We start from the raw sequence: 20915 nt of genomic DNA on the forward strand, positions 1-20915 counted from the left end.
GCTGGGAATTGAACTCAGGACCTCTCTCTGGAAGAGTAATCAGTGCTCTTAACCTCTGAGCCATCTCTCCAGCCCCAAATGGCAGCCTCTTTAAACAAAATAATTATTTGGAAAAAATCCACGCCACCGTGGAACCACAAAATTGGAAAATCTAAAAGAAATGAATAGTTTTCTTGATAGATACCATTTACCAAAGCTAAATCATGATCAGGTAAACATTTAAATATACCTATAACCTCTAAGGAAATAGAAGCAGTAATTAAAAGTCCCCCAACCAAAAAAGCCCAGGTCCAGATGATTTTAGTGTAGAAATCTACTAGACTTTCAATGAGGAGCTAAGGCCAATACTCAAATTATTACACAAAATAGGAACAGAAGGAACATTACCAATTTCATTTTATGAGGCCACAGTCACCCTGATATCCAAATCACACAAAGATTCATCAAAGAAAGAGGATTACAGACCAATTTACCCCATGAACTTAGATGCAAAAATACTCAGCAAAATACTCAAAAACTGAATCTGAGAACACATGAAAAAGATCATCCACCATGGCCAAGTAGGCTTTATCCCAGAAATGTAGGAACGGTTCAACATGTGAAAATCAGACAATGTAATCCACCATATAAACAAGCGGAAACAAACAAACCACATGATCATCTCATGAAAAAGATGCTGAAAAAGCCTTTGACAAAGTCCAACACCCCTTCATGATAAAAGTCTTTTAGAGATTAGGGATAAAAGTGGCATACCTAAACACAGTAAAGGAAATTTACTGCATGCCTATCGCCAACATCAAATTAAACTTAGAGAAACTCAAAGCAATTCCACTAAAATAAGGAACAAGACAAGGCTGTGCACTCATTCCACATCTATTCAATATAGTACTTGAAGTTCTAGAGGCAGCAGTAAGACAACTAAGGGAGATCAAGGGGATACAAATTGGAAAGGAAAAGTCAAAGTATTGCTATTTGAAGACAATGTGATAGTGTACATAAATGACCCCAAAAACTCTAGCATGGAACTTCTACAGCTGATACACACCTTCAGCAAAGTGTCTGGATACAAGATTAACTTTAAAAAAATCAGTAGCCCTCTTATGTACAAATGACAAATGAACCAAGAAAGAAATCAGGAAAACAACACCCTTTACAATAGCCATAACTAATACAAAATATCTTGAGATAACTCCAAGCAAGTGAAAGACTTACATGCTAAGAATTTCCAGTCTTTGAAGAAAGAAATTGAAGAAGGTATCAGAAGATGGAAAGCTCTCCCGTGCTCATTCATCAGTAGGATCAACATAGTAAAATGGCAATACTACCAAAAGCTATTTACATATTCAATGCAATCCCCATAAAAATTTCAACATAATTCTTCATAGACCTTGAAAGAACAATACTCAACTTCATATAAAAAAAAAAAAACAGGATGCTAAAACAATCCTTGGCAATAAAAAGAACCTCCAGAGGTATTACCATCCCTGATTTTCAAGTACTATCACAAAGCTATAGTAATAAAAATCACATGATATTGGCATAAAAATAGACAGATTGGACAATGGAACTGAATCAAAGACCCAGATGTAAATACACATACTCATGGACACCTGATTTTTTTTAATAAATGAGAAATACACAAAAAGAAAGCATCTTCAACAAATGGTGTTGGTCTAACTGCATGTTGGTATGTAGAAAAATGCAAGTAGATCACCCTGCACAAAACTCAAGTTCAAGTGGATCACAGGCCTCAACATAAATCCAGATAAACTAAACCTAATGGGGGAGAAAGTGGGGAATAGCCTTGAACACATCGGCACAGGAGACAACCTCCTGAACATAACACTGATAACACAGGCACTAAGGTCAACATTCAATAAATCATAAAACTGAAAAACTTTTGTAAGGCAAAGGACACCATTAATATGACAAAAGCAGCAGCCTATAGAATGGGAAAAGATTTTCACCAACTCTACATCCAACAGAGGGAGGGATACATCCAAAATATATAAAGAACTCAAAACTAAATCCTAGACATCAACAAACCAAATATTCCAATTAAAAAATGGAATACATATCTAAACAGAGAACTCTCAAATGGCTAAGAAACACTTAAATGTTCAACATCCTTAGCCATCAGGGAAATGCAAATAAAGATGACTTTGAGATTCCATCTTACACTTACCAGAAGGGCTAAGATCAATAACACAAGTGACAGCTCATGCTGGCAAGGATGTGGATGGGTCAAGGAAAACACTTCTTCATTGCTGATGGGAGTGCAAACTTTTACAACCACTATAAAAATCAATATGGTGAGCCACCATGTGATTGCTGGGAATTGAACTCAGGACCTCTGGAAGAGTAGCCAGTGCTCTTAACCTCTGAACCATTTCTCCTGCCCATGTAATTCAATCTTGTTTATAATTCAAATAAAAAAATTTGAAGTAAAAAAAAATCAATATGGTGGTTCCTCAGAAAATTGGGAATCAATCTACCTTAAGAACGAGCACTCGGGGACATACATTCCAAGGATGTTCCATCCTACCACAAGGACACTTGCTCAACTATGTTCACAAGAGCTTTATTTGCCAGAAACTGGCAACCTAGATGTCCCTCAACCGAAGAATAGATAAAGAAAATGTGGTACATTTATACATGGAGTATTATTCAGCTATTAAAAACAATGACATCATAAAATTTGTAGGCAAATGGATGGAACTAGGAAAAAATATCCTGAGGTAGCCCAGACCCATAAAGACAAATATGGTATGTACTCACTTTTAAGTGGGTATTAGCTGTTAAATAAAGATAATCATGCTACAATCCACAGACCTAGAGAGGCTAAGTAACAAGGGTGACTAGGATGGGGAGAGATGCACAGATGTCTCTGGGAAGGGGGGATAGAATAGATTTTGTGAGTGGACTAGGGTCAAGTGGGGATAGGGACAAGAGGGACCAGGCTGGGGGGTGGGGGAACAAGAAGGATGAAGAGAGTACTCAGAGAGATGACTGGAATTGGGGGACGTTTGGGGGTGATTCAGAAACCTAGTGCAGTGGAAACTCCCTGGAATTGTTGAGAGTGATCCTAACAAAGACTCCTAGTAATGGCAGATATGGAGCCTGAAGCAGACATCTTCTCTAACCAGGCTAGGCTTCCAGAAGTGGGACTGGGACACCTACTCAGACACAAAATCTTCAACTTACAATCTGCCCTGCCTCCAAGATATGCTGGGGTAATGGTGGCACAGAACTTACAGGAGTAGTCAAACAATGACTGGTCCAACTTGAGGCCCACACCACAAGAGGGAGGCCACACTTGATACTGCCTAGATGATCAGAAACCCAGAATAGAACCAAACATGACTGGGAAAAATTCAATGAAATGATTACTAACAATATTCTGCTATACCCATAGATCAGTGCCTAGCCTAATTGTCATCAGAGAGGAGTTATCCAGCAACTTATGGGAGCAGATGAAGAGACCCATAGCCAAACACAGCAAAAACCCCACAGAATGGGGGGGGGCTCGGTGGAGCAAGAGGAGTTGAGGACACCAGGAGAGCAAAGCCTCCAGAGTCAACTAAGCAAGGCTCATAAGGGCCTACAGAGACTGAATAAAAAAACAATGGCCCTGCATGGGTTTGAGTTAGGACCTCTGCATGCACATTATGGTTGTGTAGCTGGTTGTTCTTGTGGGCCTCCTAACAGTGGGAGTGGGGGGTGTCTGTGATTCTTTTCCTGCTCTTGGGTCCCATTTCCTCCTTCTGGGTTGCCTTATCTAGACTTCATATGAGGGTTTGTGCCTAATTTTATTGTAACTTGTTATGCCATCATCAGTTGATACCCTTGAGGCGGGTGAAGGGGAAGAATCAGAAGAGTAAAGGGAGAGTAAACTATGGTCAGGATGTAATGGATGAGAGAATGAGGAAAGAAAAATACAAGAAAATACAAGGAAGAAAAGCAGCAGCAGCAGCAGAAACTTGTGTCCTACCATGGGAAAGATTTCCTGAAGAAAACTACCTTATCTATCACAAAGAGTTGGGTGTTGGATCCTAACAGAGGAGTCCAAATCCCAGTACACATTTGGTGGGTTGTGTTCACTGTTGTCAAACTTTTTTTAAAAAAAAAAAAAAAAAAACAAGTTCTCATTATCCTGTCTAGGTCAGCCTTGAACTCCTGGATTCAAGACATGCTCCTGCCTCAGCATCTGAGCAGCTGGGCCTACAAGCATACTTCACTGGGCCAATCTATGATAGTAACTGAATTCTGAGAGGTACTGTTCCATTCAGATCACGCAATGTGAATATCAATGTCCAATACCAATTAGCTCTGTTCTTTTCATCACCAGGAAACAGACTCCTTTTCTGCAAAGATGGGACACAAACTAGGGCCTCCTGCGTGAGTCTTTCCCACCCGGCCATCCAGGCTCCTCTGCCTGAAAAGCAGACCCTCTGGTTCCTTTCCGCAGACCCTCTGGTTCCTTTCCCCTAGTTAGGAGACAGCAAGTTGTGCTGGAGACAGGAGACTGCTACAAAGAGACATTCCAACCCTTCTTCCAATGGGAACCGACTGGGAATCTGGGTTTCTGACCTGTCAGACAGGTTACAGTCACCCAAAGTCAGATTCAGAGCAGACATTTCTTCTTGAGTTTATGATGCCTTCCTGGTCACTGAATGTCACACTAAGTGGGGTTTTTGCTTTGCTTTTGTGTTTGACACAGGAGTCTACTGTTAGTCCTAGACTGCTTCTGATTTATGATCCTCCTGCCTCTGTCTCCTGAGTGCAACTGTGGGTATTTGGGCATATACCACAATGCCTGACAAACAGAGTTTTAGCTAAACACTAGTAGAATTCACTTCTTGAGGAAGAAAAATATTATATAGAATCAGGATAGAACAACATATTTTCTTTATGAATATTTTCAACCATATAGCTTAATGCAGATGCCATCTTATTCCATGCTGCAAAGTTGCCTCCTGCCCCCAGATAATCCATGACTCCAGAGGCAGATACTTCCTGAAAAATAATGTTCTGGATGATGATGGATAGGAAGGCAAGTCCCAGGGCAAATTTTCAGGAATTTTCTGCTTTACATTTCTGAGGAAGCAACTACCCCTTTTGCTCCCTGGAAGACTTGGTATTAAATCTTTGCTCTCTGGGAACTAACTGTGTGTGGGAGAGGAAATCCGGGTGAAACTCACAAGTGGGTTTCCAAAAGCATCACACATCAGAGCCACAGCCCTGGGGCCCCCTGACCATTCCTAGTGAGTGTTACTTGAGTGGTGTTACTTGTAGTGTCTGTGCTGAAGGTCAGGACTAGGAAAGCAGACCATGTCCTATGATTTACACAAGTCCCCTGGCCTCCTGTGCCTTAGTTTCCTCATTGGAAAAGAATGAATGGACCTTAAGACAAACTATGCACAGTTCACACAGTGTTTACACTCGGCGAATCAATACTTCATTGGGTTTCTAACACACACATAAGTGTTTACATGTGCTTAACTTCTACTTCACTTACAGCTTCTGTAAAAACTGCATTCCATGCCATGCTTGAAATGTTCCATAGCTCAGTTCAGTAAGTAAATTGCACCCAAGGTTCCTAAAATCATTTTAAAAAATTAAAAAGACATAAGCCAAAACAAACAAACAAAAAAAAAACATCTTCAGAACAGTTACCATGTAACAATCCTTCTAAAACACATATAATGAAACATAACCTTTCTCAGAAATGTTTTCTCAATTCACTAAGAAAATCTCATTGTGGATGATATTTGATTATGATTTGCACTTCATATTTACATGTGCAATGCACTAACTACAGTGAATTATAAATAAATTCTTTTTTCAATGATCTTATTTTTCTCTAGAGAGGGTTTCACAACCTCAGTACCACTGAAATTTTGGGATGGACCACTCTGTTATGTAGGTTATCCTTTACACTAAGATGATATTTAGAATAGCTGTGGTGTCTCTGCACTAGATGCCTGTTGCAAATCCACAGTTGCAAAGTGTCACCTGGGTACACAATCACATTCACTAAAAACCAGTGCTGTGTTGTGATTCAAATCTCACTCATTTTTTCCCCACAGACTAAAGGAATGTGGGCTGGTGAGATGGCTCAGTGGGTAAAGATACTTGTCACCAAGACTGAGTTCAAGACCCAGGACTCACATGGTGGAAGGACATAACTCAAGTTCTGTGATCTATATAAGCATGAGAATGTGCACACATCCACATGGCTATACACCAACACCCACTCACACACGGAGGCACACATGAAAAATAATTTGCTGTGTAATTGTGGTTTCTTTCTATTGGGCACAAAATTTGTTTCATTTGTATACTATATAATGGGTTTCACCATGGCAGCTATATTGTGTGTGTGTGTGTGTGTGTGTGTGTTGTATGCATGCATGTATGTATGTATTGTATCTTACTTCTTATCTTTCCTGCCACTCTCCACTGCACTGTCTCCTTTTGTCCCTTTCCTCTCAGCAGAGTCTCACTTTTCCTTTCATGCTACACACACACACACTTAGATTTCAACCGATAGAGAAAAGATGTCATTTTGTATTTCTTTCTCCCATTGTCCTCTCTTATTTTACATCTTCTTAGGCTCCTTTCTTGTCCTCCATAGTCCATCTTCTAATTTTTCATGCTACATATATGTGTATTTACATGTAAGGCTAAGGGTTTTGGATTTAGCTCATTGATAGAGTGCTTGCTTGGTAAGTTCAAGGCATTGGGCTCAGTCTCCATCACTGAAAAAAAAAAAGGCATAAATCTAGCTTCTATAAATGAGAGAAGGCATGTGGTATTTGTTCTTCTATATCTGTCTTATTTCCTACTAGCAAAATTTTAATCATGTAACAGAATAAGTAGCATGGAGGTTATAAAATTCCAAATATGAGGAGCTATATTTGTAACTTACATATACTTCAAAAAAGGTAATGATTCAAATGTCCCTCTTTCAATATAGCGTATTTTATTGCAGGATAAATCCCTAGGAATAGGAAAAGGGAAATATTGCTTTGATTAGCTATTAGATAGCTTATTAGTATGAGTAAACAACAGAATTTAGAATTTATAATATTATTGGTTTTGTCTAAACTCTAAACCTTTGAATTTGTACTGGAACTTTCTAGAGCCCCTAACCCTATCCACATCTATCCTAAACATCTCAACCTTCACGATCTTCATATATAAATATATAGCTATAGATGCTGGTAAATTTCAGAGGTAGTCTTTCCTTAGAGAAGAATATTTAGCGACTTTTGTTTTTTAATCAGGGTCTTTCTATGTAGAATGCAATCCTGTCCCTCAGCCTACTGAGTACTGGCAGCTGGGAGCTTTAAGGGTATGGGATAGGGGATTGGTAGGGGCCAGGGGAGGAGGGAGGGAGAGAGAACTGGGATTGACATGTAAATGAAGCATGTTTCTAATTTAAATAAAAAAGAAAAAAATCTAAAAAAAAAAAAAAAGAAAGAAAGAAAGAAAAGAAGAGAAAAAGAAGACAAAAATCAGGCCTAGTGTGGACTTGCTGATTGGGATGGGGGGGTGCTGTCCTAATGAAGGTCTAGCGAGCTCTGCAGGTGATGCTGAGGAGCCTTTTACAGTGCCATGGCCCCATCATGGCTCCTTGGCTCGGCATTGACATGCAAAGAAGCCCTGCTCTGATCTGCTTTTCCTTTCACATTCTGCAGGTGCTCCTGGCACCCTCAGACTCTTCTGTGCCTTTTCACTCTTGTCATCAGTGTGTAGCACATTCTCCCCAAAGGGTCTATTTGATGATTTCCAGTGATTCTCCAAGGTTTATGCAAATTGAATTGGTGTAGGAACAGCTTCCCTTAACCAAATTCAAGTCTTTTTCCTCTTCTGTACTCTAGACACAATTTATACCTCAGTGACCCCCCCCCCCAAAAATATGTATGTATGGATGTGTACATGTGTCAGAGGACAGTTTTCAGAAATCAGTTTCTATCTTCCACTTTTTTGACTGTTTTCCTGCCACACTGTTTACTGGAGGCCTGCTAGCTGAAAAAAAAAACGCTTCCAGCTCTTGTTTTTGCCCCCACTGTTTCACAGCAGTGCTGGGATGAAAAACACAAACTACTGCATATGTCTTTTTGTTAATGTGAGTTATGAGAACCAAATACGGGTCACTGGGCTTTCCTGGCTAGTGCTTTTATCACTGAGTCCTATCCTCAGGTCTCATTACTTAAAAAACAAACAAACAAACAAACAAAAAAACTATTTTTTATGAGAGAGAGAGGGGAGAGAGAGAGAGAGAGAGAGAGAGAGAGAGAGAGAGAGAGAGAGAGAGAGAATGTGTGTGTGTGTGTGTGTGTGTGTGTGTGTGTGTGTGTGTGTGTGTGTGTGCAGGTGCTCATAGAAGACTAAAAAGAGTATCAGATCCTCTGGAGCTGGAAGTACAGGAGGTTGTGCACTCCCTGATGTTGGTGCTGGGAACAGAACTCTTGTGCTCCTCAAAGCAGCAAGTGCTCTTAACTGCTGAGCCATTTCTCCAGCCCCCTCACACTTTCGAAAATATTTTTTCATCCTTTCTTCTAATCATAAGCTCCTTGAAAGCATACAGTCTAACTCATCTATGTTGCCCACCAAGTTTGAGACTGACACAAATATTTGAGCAAACTCAAATACTTATAAAATAAACACGTAGTTGGCAAGTTCAAGAAAAATGGCTTATTTGGAAGAAATTCAGTTTATTCCTTCATGGCTCAACCCTCTGCATGTCTGCAACATTAAGATTCATGTGCATGAATTGAAGTGCATGAGTTTTGAGAGGGAAGGAACCCTGTCTCAATCATCTCTGGGCCTCCAATAATAGGCACAGTTTTTGGCAAGTTCTATTTTAGCACATTTTTTAAATTGAGGAATATTTAAATAAATGAATGACAAATTATGTTAATATGAAGTAACTATTTACAAAGTAAAATAAATAAGAGAACTATTCTACTCAGTTATTTTTTTATTTTTCTCCAAACATTTTTGTACAGTTTGAGAGTTCAGATGCAAAAGTCCCCAAAAATACCAATATAAAAGTAGGCCCATTATAGGCGTGCGCCACCAACACCCAGCTAAAAGTAGGCCCAGTATAATTGTGACCAGTCTCTAACTGTCTACATTAGAAAAATGTTTCTGATTTGGTTTAAGATGAATCTCGCTATGTAGTCCTGGCTGGTCTCAAACTCAGAGAGATCTGCCTGCCTCTGCCCCTGGAATGCTGCGATTAAAGGTGTGCGCCACCACACCCAGCAGATGGAAGATTTCTAATACGATGTAATGATCTGTATATGCACTTCCCTAATGCTCTTTAATTGGAATTATACCCTATCCATTTTTTTTGACAAGGTATATGGCATTTATTTCATGGAATCAAAGATGGTATCCTTTTGTGATTAAAACATTTTTGGGGGGTAATGGTTTTTATGATTTGTACAATTAGTACAGTAGTTTAAAAAATTAAGAATACAGAGGACCGAGGTTTTCAAATTAAACTTCCTCACTGAATGCTTGACGCTGAAGTATAATTTTGAAACATGGTACTTAAGAACAGCATGTAAAACGGCATTCTAATTAAATGTAAATAAGACAACCCAGTCTTTATTATATGTGCTGTCAGTCTTTATTATACATGCTGAAAGACTAAAATGTCACCTGAGCAGTGAAAACAATGGGATTTTAAGGGTCCTTTTGTTTTCAATACACAATTTTTTTATTTGAATTAGAAACAAGATTGTTCTACATGCCAATCCCAGTTCCCCCTCCCTCCTTCCTCCCCTACCACCACCCCCAACTAAAACCCTACCTATCACATATCCTATCTTCTATTCTTCCCCTACTCAACCTTTCTGCTCCCTCATGACCTCTGCATCCTTCCTCTTCTTCCCTTCTCATTCTTGTAGCTCCTCCCCACTCACCCTATCCATTTTTTAAAATGTCATTTTTTAGCTCGATAAAGATTGAGGATATATACCTTAAGAATGTATAACCTTTACACATAGGGTCAAGGTTAGAAAGCAAGCTTTCACAGTGAACAACATTGTACATGCTTATCTCTAAACAATCAAAATTACTATTGCAAGTATTCCTGTCTTGGCAACAATTTTGTTGAGATTTTTCATTTTTTATAGGGTATCTAGACACTATAGCCCTGGCTAGCCTGGAACTCACTATGTAGACCAGATTGGTCTCAAACTCAAGAGATCTGCCTGCTTCTTCCTCTCCAGTGCTATGGTTCAAGCCATGTGCCACTAGCCCCATCTTTTAATTGTTTGATACATGAATGACAGAGGCACTTCTGGTGTATTTGCTTCAAGTAAACTTTTGTAGGTACTTCCTAACTACTATCTATAGATATTTCAATATCTATTTTCACACGGACATAAAAATTATTACATTAAAAACTGTAATACCAGTCTGTTCTCCTGATGACTTAATCATGCTAATAATATTATTTCTATAATCTAGCACTGAGTTACTTATTTAGTATTTTGGTGTCAATTTAATTCAGGTTAAATTATTATAGGAAACTGTGTATGATGGCACACGCATGCAATCCTAGCACCTGGAAGGTGGCAGTAGGAGGACTGCTGCAAGTTCAAGGTCAGCATGGGATACATATGAAACCTAGGCTCAAAACAGGGTATAGCATGATTGGTAAAGTGAGTGCTTGCTTAGCATGCACAAAATCTTTCATTTTATTCCCAGAATTATTATGAATTGTGTGATAATGCATGCCTGTAATCCTAGCATTTGGGAAGTAGAGGCAAGGGATTCAAGAATTCAAGGGCAGCTTTGGCTATTTAGAGAGTTTGAAGCAAGCCTGAGCTATACGAGACCATATCTCAAAGAGGGGAAAACACTGTCAAAACATTGTGGGTTAATGACCTTCAAATTAATGTAGTTATCTATTTTCTTCTCTTTGATACAACTATTCAAAGCTGACATTAATTTCTTACATCTTACTATGCTGTCTTACACCCTTTTTGTAAAGTCTAAATTAGTAAATGTGTTAGGTTTACAAGTTTACACACAGACTCAGAAACAATGGAGCCAGCTATCATAAATCAAAAACCTCTGAACTGAAGGGCCAAAATGAATCATTTCTCCTTCAAGTTGTTCTCATCAGGTACCCTGTCACATCAACAAAAAAGGCACTGGCATAAGTTCCCTAAAGTGTCAAACCACTCCTAATGGGCTGTAGTAAATGAGAACATGGATCAGACTTATCAAGGTATGACAGACTAGATCCAAATGCAAGCATATACCTTAGAAAACAAGGGTCATGTGAGTTCCAGTAATTGCTCAGACCTTACTAACATTTTCCCCTTGCAAATGGATTTCTTCTATCTAAAGTCTGTCTATATAATTTAAGAAATTTAAAATGTATAGAGAGAGGAATTTTCATGTTAGAGATGGGCTGAGCCCCCCAACAGATTTTGTTGTATCATTTTTTTTTTTTTTGCCTTTAGAGCCAGGGTCTTGCCAAGCAACCCTGGAACTGGTATGAAATCTACCAAGTAGACCATGCAGATCTCCAACATAGCAATCTTCCTGTTTTCTACCTTCTCCATCCTGGGATTATAGTCAAACCCAGTCAATAATTGCACAACTTTATTGCTTGAAGAGATGTTAGTATCTAATTCAAATCCCTTGTTCATCTATAGATAACTCATAACTTACAAATAGATATGCTTAACTAACTTACAAAATCTGGAGGGATAGCAGGCCTTCAAATGAGTCCTTATGTAATTCAGTCAGCTGATTTTCACTGAGAATTCTGGAAGATTAAAAGGTTATCTGGATCAAAAATCATCAAACAGATGGAGACCATCCAGTGGTGAAATGGGATGAAGAAATATATGCTGTCATATGCTATTGCCTAGAGAATAAATTGTTGTCAGTTCTTTTGGGAGCAGTTAATATTTCATATATGCAATGGTCTCAACCCTAAAGATTATATTTCTAGGTATAGAAACAATTGTCTGAGGTACACAGGATGTTTAATTTAGTTCTATATGAAATATTACACAGAGCTGGAAATGAATAGCATGAGCCTCTACATATGGGAAAGGGAACTTTAAATATCATCAAGTGAAACCATCAAGTTACCAAATGTTTGCAATTATGTAAAAGTGATCAGCAACACTCCTATTTTTCTACATGCAAATATGTCTGGAAGAATATATACCAAATTTAGAGTAGCAGTTACCCCAGATCTGAGGAATTATGGCACACGGAAGGTTTCACGATTCCTTTTAATTTATAACCATTAAAAATGTTATCATAGATGAATTCTATACTGGAAAACAAATTTGTCTTTCAGTGAAAACCAACAACATTTAAATGAAAATTTTTGCCTACACTAATAAGGTTCCAACTCAGGACCTCATACACTAGACAAGAGCACTAACACACACACCCCAGTTCTCACGCAACTTACCAGAGAAATTCAATTAGTACCAATTTATTTATTTAGAGCCATTAAAATTCCCTATATCCACCCTAAACATTGCATGTCTAGCTATCTATTATACAAAAGTTCACTGGGATGAACAGAGGAAATATCTCTCCTCAGACATACTTACCTCAAAATCTGAACAAAAGTGGGCCTTAGTGTAGTATTATATATAACATTTGGAGAGAATATACACTACTCACAGTTTCTCAGTCCAACGGTATGCTTTCCATACATTTTTGTCAATGTAAGAAATATCATTTCCTTGGAAATTCCTGTGAAAAAACAGTTCATACACTTGAGTAAATAGGAAAAGAATAAGCAGTAAAAATCATCACACCTTCATGGAGGTGTTCAATGTAGAACGAAGGAGACCACCATCTTCTAATTCCCAGCTCTATCAGTTTCCAAGGGAGCACAGTTAGCAATGCAGGGCTGCTAATGCAAGGTAAGACCTTTCCTTGCAAGTTGAAGTTCTAATATGACCTGCCTCTTGGTTAGAAAAATGCTAGTTAATTACTAAGTATTTTTCTCAAAAATAATTGTGTTTAAATTATAAATCAACAAATCAATAAAAAATAGTGATTAATAATTCAACAGGAAAAATAGGCAAATTTTTATCACCATGAGAAAATAAGAAACTCTGCTATAGGTAACACTAAAACTTTGCCTGAGGGCTGTCTGTTGAAGCATTCACTGGTGTTAGAAAGATGAGGAAATCAGAATTAGTCAAAGTGATGTGCTGGTGTGGAAATAGTTCCTGGTCATGCCACTTAGAGAAAAAGCACAAAAACCACTGTGAAAGTTTTACCTGGTCTGGGAAAACACAAATGAAACTGAAGGAAGGACACACAGCAAATGCGAGTGGAGTTTATTTTGGTTGCTGGGGACCAGAAGAAGAGTGTCCAGCTACATGGAATGACTTTTCTAGACTATTCTATGAACACTGTGTCTTTGGATTCCATGTCGCTTGTGTAAATGTGGAGGCCCAAGTCTGATGTGACTTGGGGTCATCTTCAGTTATTCTCCTACTTCACTGAGGCAGGCAGAGTCCTTCAGTCCAGCCTAGAGCTCACTGGTATGGGAGGCTTGCTAGCCAGATGGCTCTGGAGAATGCTTTTGACTTCCAAGGCTGCAATTACAGGTAGACTGTCACACCAATCTGTCATTCACATGGATTCTGAGGATCTGAACTCCAGTCCTCACACTTGCAATTGGAGCACTTTAACAGCTGAGTAACCTCCCCAGGTGTCCCAACCCTTCACCCTATTTTGCAGCGCTAGTAATGGAATCCAGGGCATTCTGTGTGACAGTCAAATATTCTACCACTGAGCTGTATTCCTAGCCCTCTGGCGATTCTGAGACAGGATCTTACTAAGTATAGTCCAGGCTAGCCTTGAACTTGTGATTCTCATTCTTTAGTTCCCAAATACTAGGATTATGTGGCACATGCTTAAAAGAACCTGTTTAATACCTAATTTATGTTCAGTTTCAACTCTGTGGCTCACTTTGAGCATTTACCTTTAGTTCTGCTCGTGCTTCTCAGTGAAGACGTTCTTGCTCAGTTTCAACATACTTTTTCTTGTGGTAGGGAAGAAAGAAATCCACTCACTTGATAATGGACAACTCTAATCAATTCCAAGCTGTTCACCAATAAGGAAAACGCCTAAAACTGAACTCACCACCCTCAAGCTACACTCCTACCTGACTGCTGAGTCCATCTGCTAAACTGTTATTCTCATCTTCATCCAGGATAGAAATTGTGGGCCCATTTTTTTTTTTGAAACACTCTATCTAATCCCCAACTTTGTTTGAGAAGCAGTCTCACCATGTAGCCCTGGCTGGTGTGGAACTCACTCTGGAGACCAGGCTGGCCTCAAATTTACAGAGGCCTCTGTAAATCCACCTGCCTCTGCCTCTCAGGTTCTTGGATTAAAGATGTGCTCCACCACGTCCAGTATCAGGCACTAAATCCTATATTCTTCCCACTCCCGTAATAGCCACAGTGGTGAATCTCTTGCTCACTTTATTCATAGATTTTGCTAGATTTTTTCTATATGGCCACAAAGAATTACACTTCCTCTCTGGATTACTCTACACAGTGTGTTAAAATGAGCCTATATATGAGTGTTAAGACATATGCCTATATTTGTCATTTGAGAGGCTGAGGCAGGATGATCATTAACTCAAGGTCAGTCTTATATAGCAAGGTTCTGCCCTCCTGTTTTAATACTTTTTCAATACTTCTTAGAAATTTATAATGGTTCTCTATATCACACTGTGACTTTCAAACCACTAGAGTTGATATTCAAAGTATTTCATATCTCTTATTGCTTTCTAGCCCCATCTTTGCTGGTAGACTAGTCTACTAAATCATTATTCTTGTAGCTATGCTTTTGCCTATGCTGTAATACCTATTTTTACTTTAAGAATTATACATTCTTTGAGCCAAAGGTAAAGTTTTAATGTAGCATTTCCCCATTTCCCATCTATTATTTCGTGTTCCAGAGAAAATTCCATACATATATGGCTCCCATGCTTCTCAGTCCTGAGTAGGCACGCAATACATGAAAAACATAGAAAACTAAGAACAAGAATGAGCTCTGGACATAACTGAGATTGAAAAGCTGGCATTCATGTATGCTAAGAACTAAGATAAGTATTCCATGTAGTCAACTAAACCTCACAACAGTCCTATGAAACAGTAGCCACTATACTTCCTGTTTTATAGACGAGGAAGTTAATTCGCAGCTAAATACTTTACCTAGGGTTGCAGAGCTTGGGTCAAACCTAAGGAGTCCAGCTCCAGAATCTACTCAAATCACTCTAAGTGTCTTCACTGATGAGATAAATTATAAAGAGGGTGGAATGAAACAGAAGAACCAAAGTTGAGCAATGATATGATGGGGCTAAATAAAAATGAATACAGGAAAAGAAGAAGGGTTGTCATAAATAAAAGGGACCCTGAAGAAGGAAGCTGAAGACAAAGAAAAGTTGACAAGCCAAGGTAAGAGCAGAAAGTCTAGCAATGGGAATTAGGGTGACAAGAAAGGCCCAGGAAGGCTCTGAAGAAAAGGTGCTATGTCAGGTAGAATGTAAAACAGAAATAAAGGTGAGTCTTACAAGATAGCAAAAGTGTCATTGTAGGTGTCCGGCCTTGGCACAGGCACTTGGTGGAGTCTCCGCATTGGGCTGAGATGAATACACAACAGTGTCTCATTTTCACACAAGCAGAAGTCACATATGTTGGTGTACATGTAGGCATTTTGTTCCGTAGTTAAATCTTTTTCTGTATTAGAATTTTCAGAATATGGAGTTATGGTAAGTTCCGTTTTCAAAAGTTGAACTGTGACTTCAGCTGGGCTTGGATACTGATTCTCAACTAGATCTGGATGTGGAAGCGTCATTTCAGGGCAATCTGGAGCCGGAGCTATAGTTGCTGGGACTTCAGAACCTGCAACCTCTGGAGGAACAAAGACTCCACAGTGTGCAGCCTCTAGAGAAGCAGCTATAGTTATTGGGGCTTCAGACTGTGCAGACTCTGGATAAGATGTAGCCTCTGGGACTTCAGAATGCTCAGTCTCTATAGCTGATGAACTTGAATATTGAGTATCAATATTAACTGAAGATACAACTGTTATCTCATGATGTTCTAGAGAGTGACGTACAGTTTCCATAGGAATCTCTGAAGTCAGAACTGGGCTGTCCATCATATGGGCAGAACGTTTAGCCATTGTATTAGGTCGCCGAGTTATGGAAAATTCTGAGTGTAAATATTGAGTTGTGACTTGAGAAAGTCCACTCACTATCTTAGGTATTTCAGTTACAGCATGCTCTACACCAAGATGGTGAACTGAGACCTCAGGTGACATTGTATGCTGAGTTTGATGATGACTTGGAATTTCACCTTTAATATCATAAAACACTGGAGTTTTGGTAACAAGCTCCTCATGTGGCTGTGCAAGCTTTTTCGGAGTTTCAAAGAGTCCTTCAGGTTGCTGAGTTATGGTAACTTCCAAATCTAAAGGATGAACCATGATTTCAGCTGTGTTTGGATGCTGAGTGTGACCCTGTGTCACTTGAGAATGCATTGGAAGACGAACTGTTGTCTCACTGAGAGTTGTAGGATGATAAGCTTCTCTAGTAGGCTCTGAAGTTATAGTGAGCTCCACGTCTAAGGGCTGATACCGTGTTGTTAGATACTCATCTTGCCTCTGAATTGGAGCTGGAACCATGCCCTTCTCATATTCTAGAGTTTGAGCTACAACCTTTTTAGGTGATTTTCTAAACTCATCTGGGCTCAGCGGCACATTGTGACCTGAACTATGAGCTGTAGTCTGCTCTGGAATTGGAAAATAGAGAGTCCCTGTAGGAGGCTGAGAAGATACAGTAAGTTCCTCATCCAGAGACTGAAATGAGATCCTGGGTAGTGTTGGATACTCAGTTTGACCCCGAACTGGTATTGGAACTGTCACCTCTCGAAATTCTGGGGCCTGAGCTACATCCTCTTTAGGTGGTTTGATGATATGAGTTGTACTCAATTTCATACTTTGAGAAAGTTCTCCATCATTAATATTTTGATAAGTTACCGTAAGTTCTTGATGCAAACGTTGAATGGTGACTTCAGTCATATGGGCATGCTTATTATCGACAGGCTCTGGATATATTGCCAGAGGGTACTCTGGAGTAGGAACTATAGTCTCCTCTGGAATTGTACGATGGTGAGACTCTGGAGTAGACTCTGAAGTTATGGTGAGTTCCAGATCCAAGGGCTGAGATGTGACACTGGGTGAAACTGGATACTCGGCTCGATCCTGACCTGGTGTTGGAACTGTCAACTCCTGATAAACTGGGGCTAAAGCTTCAACCTCTTTAGGTGGTTCTATAGTTTGAGTTGTGGTCTCTTGCATGTTTTGAGAAAATTCTCCCTCAGCAGTAAGTTGTGGAGCTACAGTAAGTTCCAGATCCAAAGGGTGAACTGTGACTTCAGTTGGGTTTGTATGCTGAGTGTGAACCTGTTCTGGATGTATCACTGGAGGATGCTTTTCAGTCTTCTTGTGGGTTATAGGGTGCTGAGTCTCTCTAGTAGGTTCTGAATTTATGGTGAGTTCGAGGTCCAAGGGTTGAAATGAGACATGGGACAAGGTTGGATACCCAGCTTTATCTTGAGTTGGTGCTGGAACTGTTACCTCCTGATGTAGTTGGGCTGGAACAACAACCTCTTCAGGTGGTTCTGTAATCTGAGTTGTGCTCTCTTGCATACTTTGAGAATGTTCTCCCTCAGCAGTAAGTTGAGGAGTTATGGAAAGTTCCAGATCCAGAGGTTGAACTGTGGCTTCAGTTGGGTTTGGAGGCACAGTGTGAGCATGCTCTGCATGTATCACCAGAGGGTGTCTTGGAATTGTAGGATGGTGAGGCTCTCTGGTAGGCTCTGAAGTTATGGTGAGTTCTAGATCCAAAGGCTGAGATGAGGCAACATGTGTTGTTGGATACTCAGCTTGATCCTGACCTGGTGTTGGAACTGTCACCTCCTGATATTCTGGGGCTGGAGCTACAACCTCTTCAGGTGGTTGGGTAATCTGAGTTGTGCTCTCTTGCATATTATGAGAAAGTTTTGTAAGTTGAGGAGTTATGGAAAGTTCCAGATCCAGAGGTTGAACTGTGGCTTCAGTTGGGTTTGGAGGCACAGTGTTACCATGTTCTGAATTTATCACTAGAGGGTGCTCTGGAATTGTAGGATGGTGAGGCTCTCTGGTAGGCTCTGAAGTTATGGTGAGTTCCAGATCCAAAGGCTGGGATGAGGCAACATGTGTTGTTGGATACTCAGTTTGATCCTGACCTGGTGTTGGAACTGTCACCTCCTGATATAGTTGGGCTGGAGCTACAACCTCTTCAGGTGGTTCTGTAATCTGAGTTGTGGCCTCCTGCACAGTCTGGGAAAGTTCTCCCTCAGCAGTAAGTTGAGGAGTTATGGTAAGTTCCAGATCCAGAGGTTGAACTGTGGCTTCAGTTGGGTTTGGAGGCACAGTGTTACCATGTTCTGAATTTATCACTAGAGGGTGCTCTGGAATTGTAGGATGGTGAGGCTCTCTGGTAGGCTCTGAAGTTATGGTGAGTTCCAGATCCAAAGGCTGAGATGAGGCAACATGTGTTGTTGGATACTCAGTTTGATCCTGACGTGGTGTGGGAACTGTCACCTCCTGATATAGTTGGGCTGGAACAACCACCTCTTCAGGTGGTTCTGTAATCTGAGTTGTGCTCTCTTGCATACTTTGAGAATGTTCTCCCTCAGCAGTAAGTTGAGGAGTTATGGAAAGTTCCAGATCCAGAGGTTGAACTGTGGCTTCAGTTGGGTTTGGAGAGACAGTGTTACCATGTTCTGAATTTATCACTAGAGGGTGCTCTGGAATTGTAGGATGGTGAGGCTCTCTGGTAGGCTCTGAAGTTATGGTGAGTTCCAGATCCAAAGGCTGGGATGAGGCAACATGTGTTGTTGGATACTCAGTTTGATCCTGACGTGGTGTTGGAACTGTCACCTCCTGATATAGTTGGGCTGGAGCTACCACCTCTTCAGGTGGTTGGGTACTCTGAGTTGTGCTCTCTTGCATATTATGAGAAAGTTTTTCACCAATAGTAAGTTGAGGAGTTATGGTAAGCTCCAGATCCAGAGGTTGAACTGTGGCTTCAGTTGGGTTTGGAGGCACAGTGTTACCATGTTCTGAATGTATCACTAGAGGGTGCTCTGGAATTGTAGGATGGTGAGGCTCTCTGGTAGGCTCTGAAGTTATGGTGAGTTCCAGATCAAAAGGCTGAGATGAGGCAACATGTGTTGTTGGATACTCAGTTTGATCCTGACCTGGTGTTCGAACTGTCACCTCCTGATATAGTTGGGCTGGAGCTACAACCTCTTCAGGTGGTTCTGTAATCTGAGTTGTGGCCTCCTGCACAGTCTGGGAAAGTTCTCCCTCAGCAGTAAGTTGAGGAGTTATGGTAAGTTCCAGATCCAGAGGTTGAACTGTGGCTTCAGTTGGGTTTGGATGCTGAGTGTGAACATGCTCTGTATGTATCTCCACTTTGTGCTTTGGAGGATGCTCTGGAATTGTAGGATGGTGAGGCTCTCTGGTAGGCTCTGAAGTTATGGTGAGTTCCAGATCCAAAGGCCGAGATGAGGCAACAGCTTGATCCTGAGTTGGTGCTGGAACTGTCACCAATTGGTGGTCTGGGGCTTGAGTTACAACCTTTTTAGGTGGTTCTATAATTTGAGTTGTGGTCTCTGGAATAGTTTGAGAAAATTCTCCAGTAGTAGGATGATGAGTTCTGGTAAGTTCCATATCCAAAGATTGAATTGTGCTTTTAGTTGAGCTTGGATGCTGAGCATGAACATGCTCTGGATGTATCACCACTGGGTGCGTTGGAGGATGAACTATTACAGTCTGCGTTGGAATTGCAGGTTGGTGAGTCTCTCTAGTAGGTTCTGAAGTTATGGTGAGTTCTAGATCCAAAGGCTGAGATGAGGCAACATGTGTTGTTGGATACTCAGCTTGATCCTGACCTGGTGTTGGAACTGTCACCTCCTGATATTCTGGGGCTGGAGCTACAACCTCTTCAGGTGGTTCTGTAATCTGAGTTGTGATCTCATGCATACTTTGAGAATGTTCTCCCTCAGTAGTAAGATGAGGAGTTATGGTAAGTTCCTGATCCAAAGATTGAACTGTGGCTTCAGCTGGGTTTGGATGCTGAGTGTGAACATGCTCTGGATGTATCTCCACTTCGTGCTTTGGAGGATGCTCTGGAATTGTAGGATGGTGAGGCTCTCTGGTAGACTCTGAAGTTATGATGAGTTCCAGATCCAAAGGCTGAGATGATACATGTGTTGTTGGATACTCAGTTTGATCCTGACCTGGTGTTGGAACTGTCACCTCCTGATATAGTTGGGCTGGAGCTACAACCTCTTCAGGTGGTTCTGTAATCTGAGTTGTGATCTCATGCATATTGTGAGAAAGTTCTCCAACAGCAGTAGGTTCAGGAGTTATGGCAAGTTCCAGATCCAAAGGCTGAACTGTGGCTTCAGTTGGGTTAGGATGCTGAGTGTGAACATGGTCTGAATGTATCTCCACTTTGTGCTTTGGAGGATGCTTTACAATTGTAGGATGGTGAGGCTCTCTGGTAGGCTCTGAAGTTGTAGGCGGTTCCAGATCCAAAGGCTGAACTATAGCTTCAGTTGGGTTTAGATGCTGAGTGTGAACATGCTCTGGATGTATCACCACTGGGTGCTTTGGAGGATGTTTTGGAATTGTAGGATGGTGCTGCTCTCTGGTAAGCTCTGAAGTTATGGTCGGTTCCATGTCTAAGGGTTGAGATGAGACAGTGTTTAAAGTTAGATACTCAGCTTGATATTGATCTGGTGTTGGAACTATTGCCTCCTGATAAATTG

General features: G+C 40.5%; 1 protein-coding gene across 1 annotated transcript in view; it reads right to left on the reverse strand.

Moving 5' to 3' along the window:
• The window catches only part of LOC107977695 (leucine-rich repeat-containing protein 37A3-like), a 68368-nt gene that overhangs the window by 43600 nt on the left and 3853 nt on the right, over positions 1 to 20915 (reverse strand). The window contains exons 3-8 of the mRNA XM_035448157.1: positions 16551 to 20616; positions 15605 to 16268; positions 12685 to 12756; positions 11732 to 11803; positions 6932 to 7003; positions 5519 to 5599 (exon numbers count right to left, since the gene is read on the reverse strand). Coding sequence (XP_035304048.1) covers positions 5519 to 5599; positions 6932 to 7003; positions 11732 to 11803; positions 12685 to 12756; positions 15605 to 16268; positions 16551 to 20616 — 5027 coding nt within the window. The remainder of the gene's footprint in view (positions 1 to 5518; positions 5600 to 6931; positions 7004 to 11731; positions 11804 to 12684; positions 12757 to 15604; positions 16269 to 16550; positions 20617 to 20915) is intronic.

The sequence above is a fragment of the Cricetulus griseus genome, chromosome 7 (assembly GCF_003668045.3).
Source record: "Cricetulus griseus strain 17A/GY chromosome 7, alternate assembly CriGri-PICRH-1.0, whole genome shotgun sequence".
Classification (NCBI taxonomy): domain Eukaryota; kingdom Metazoa; phylum Chordata; class Mammalia; order Rodentia; family Cricetidae; genus Cricetulus; species Cricetulus griseus.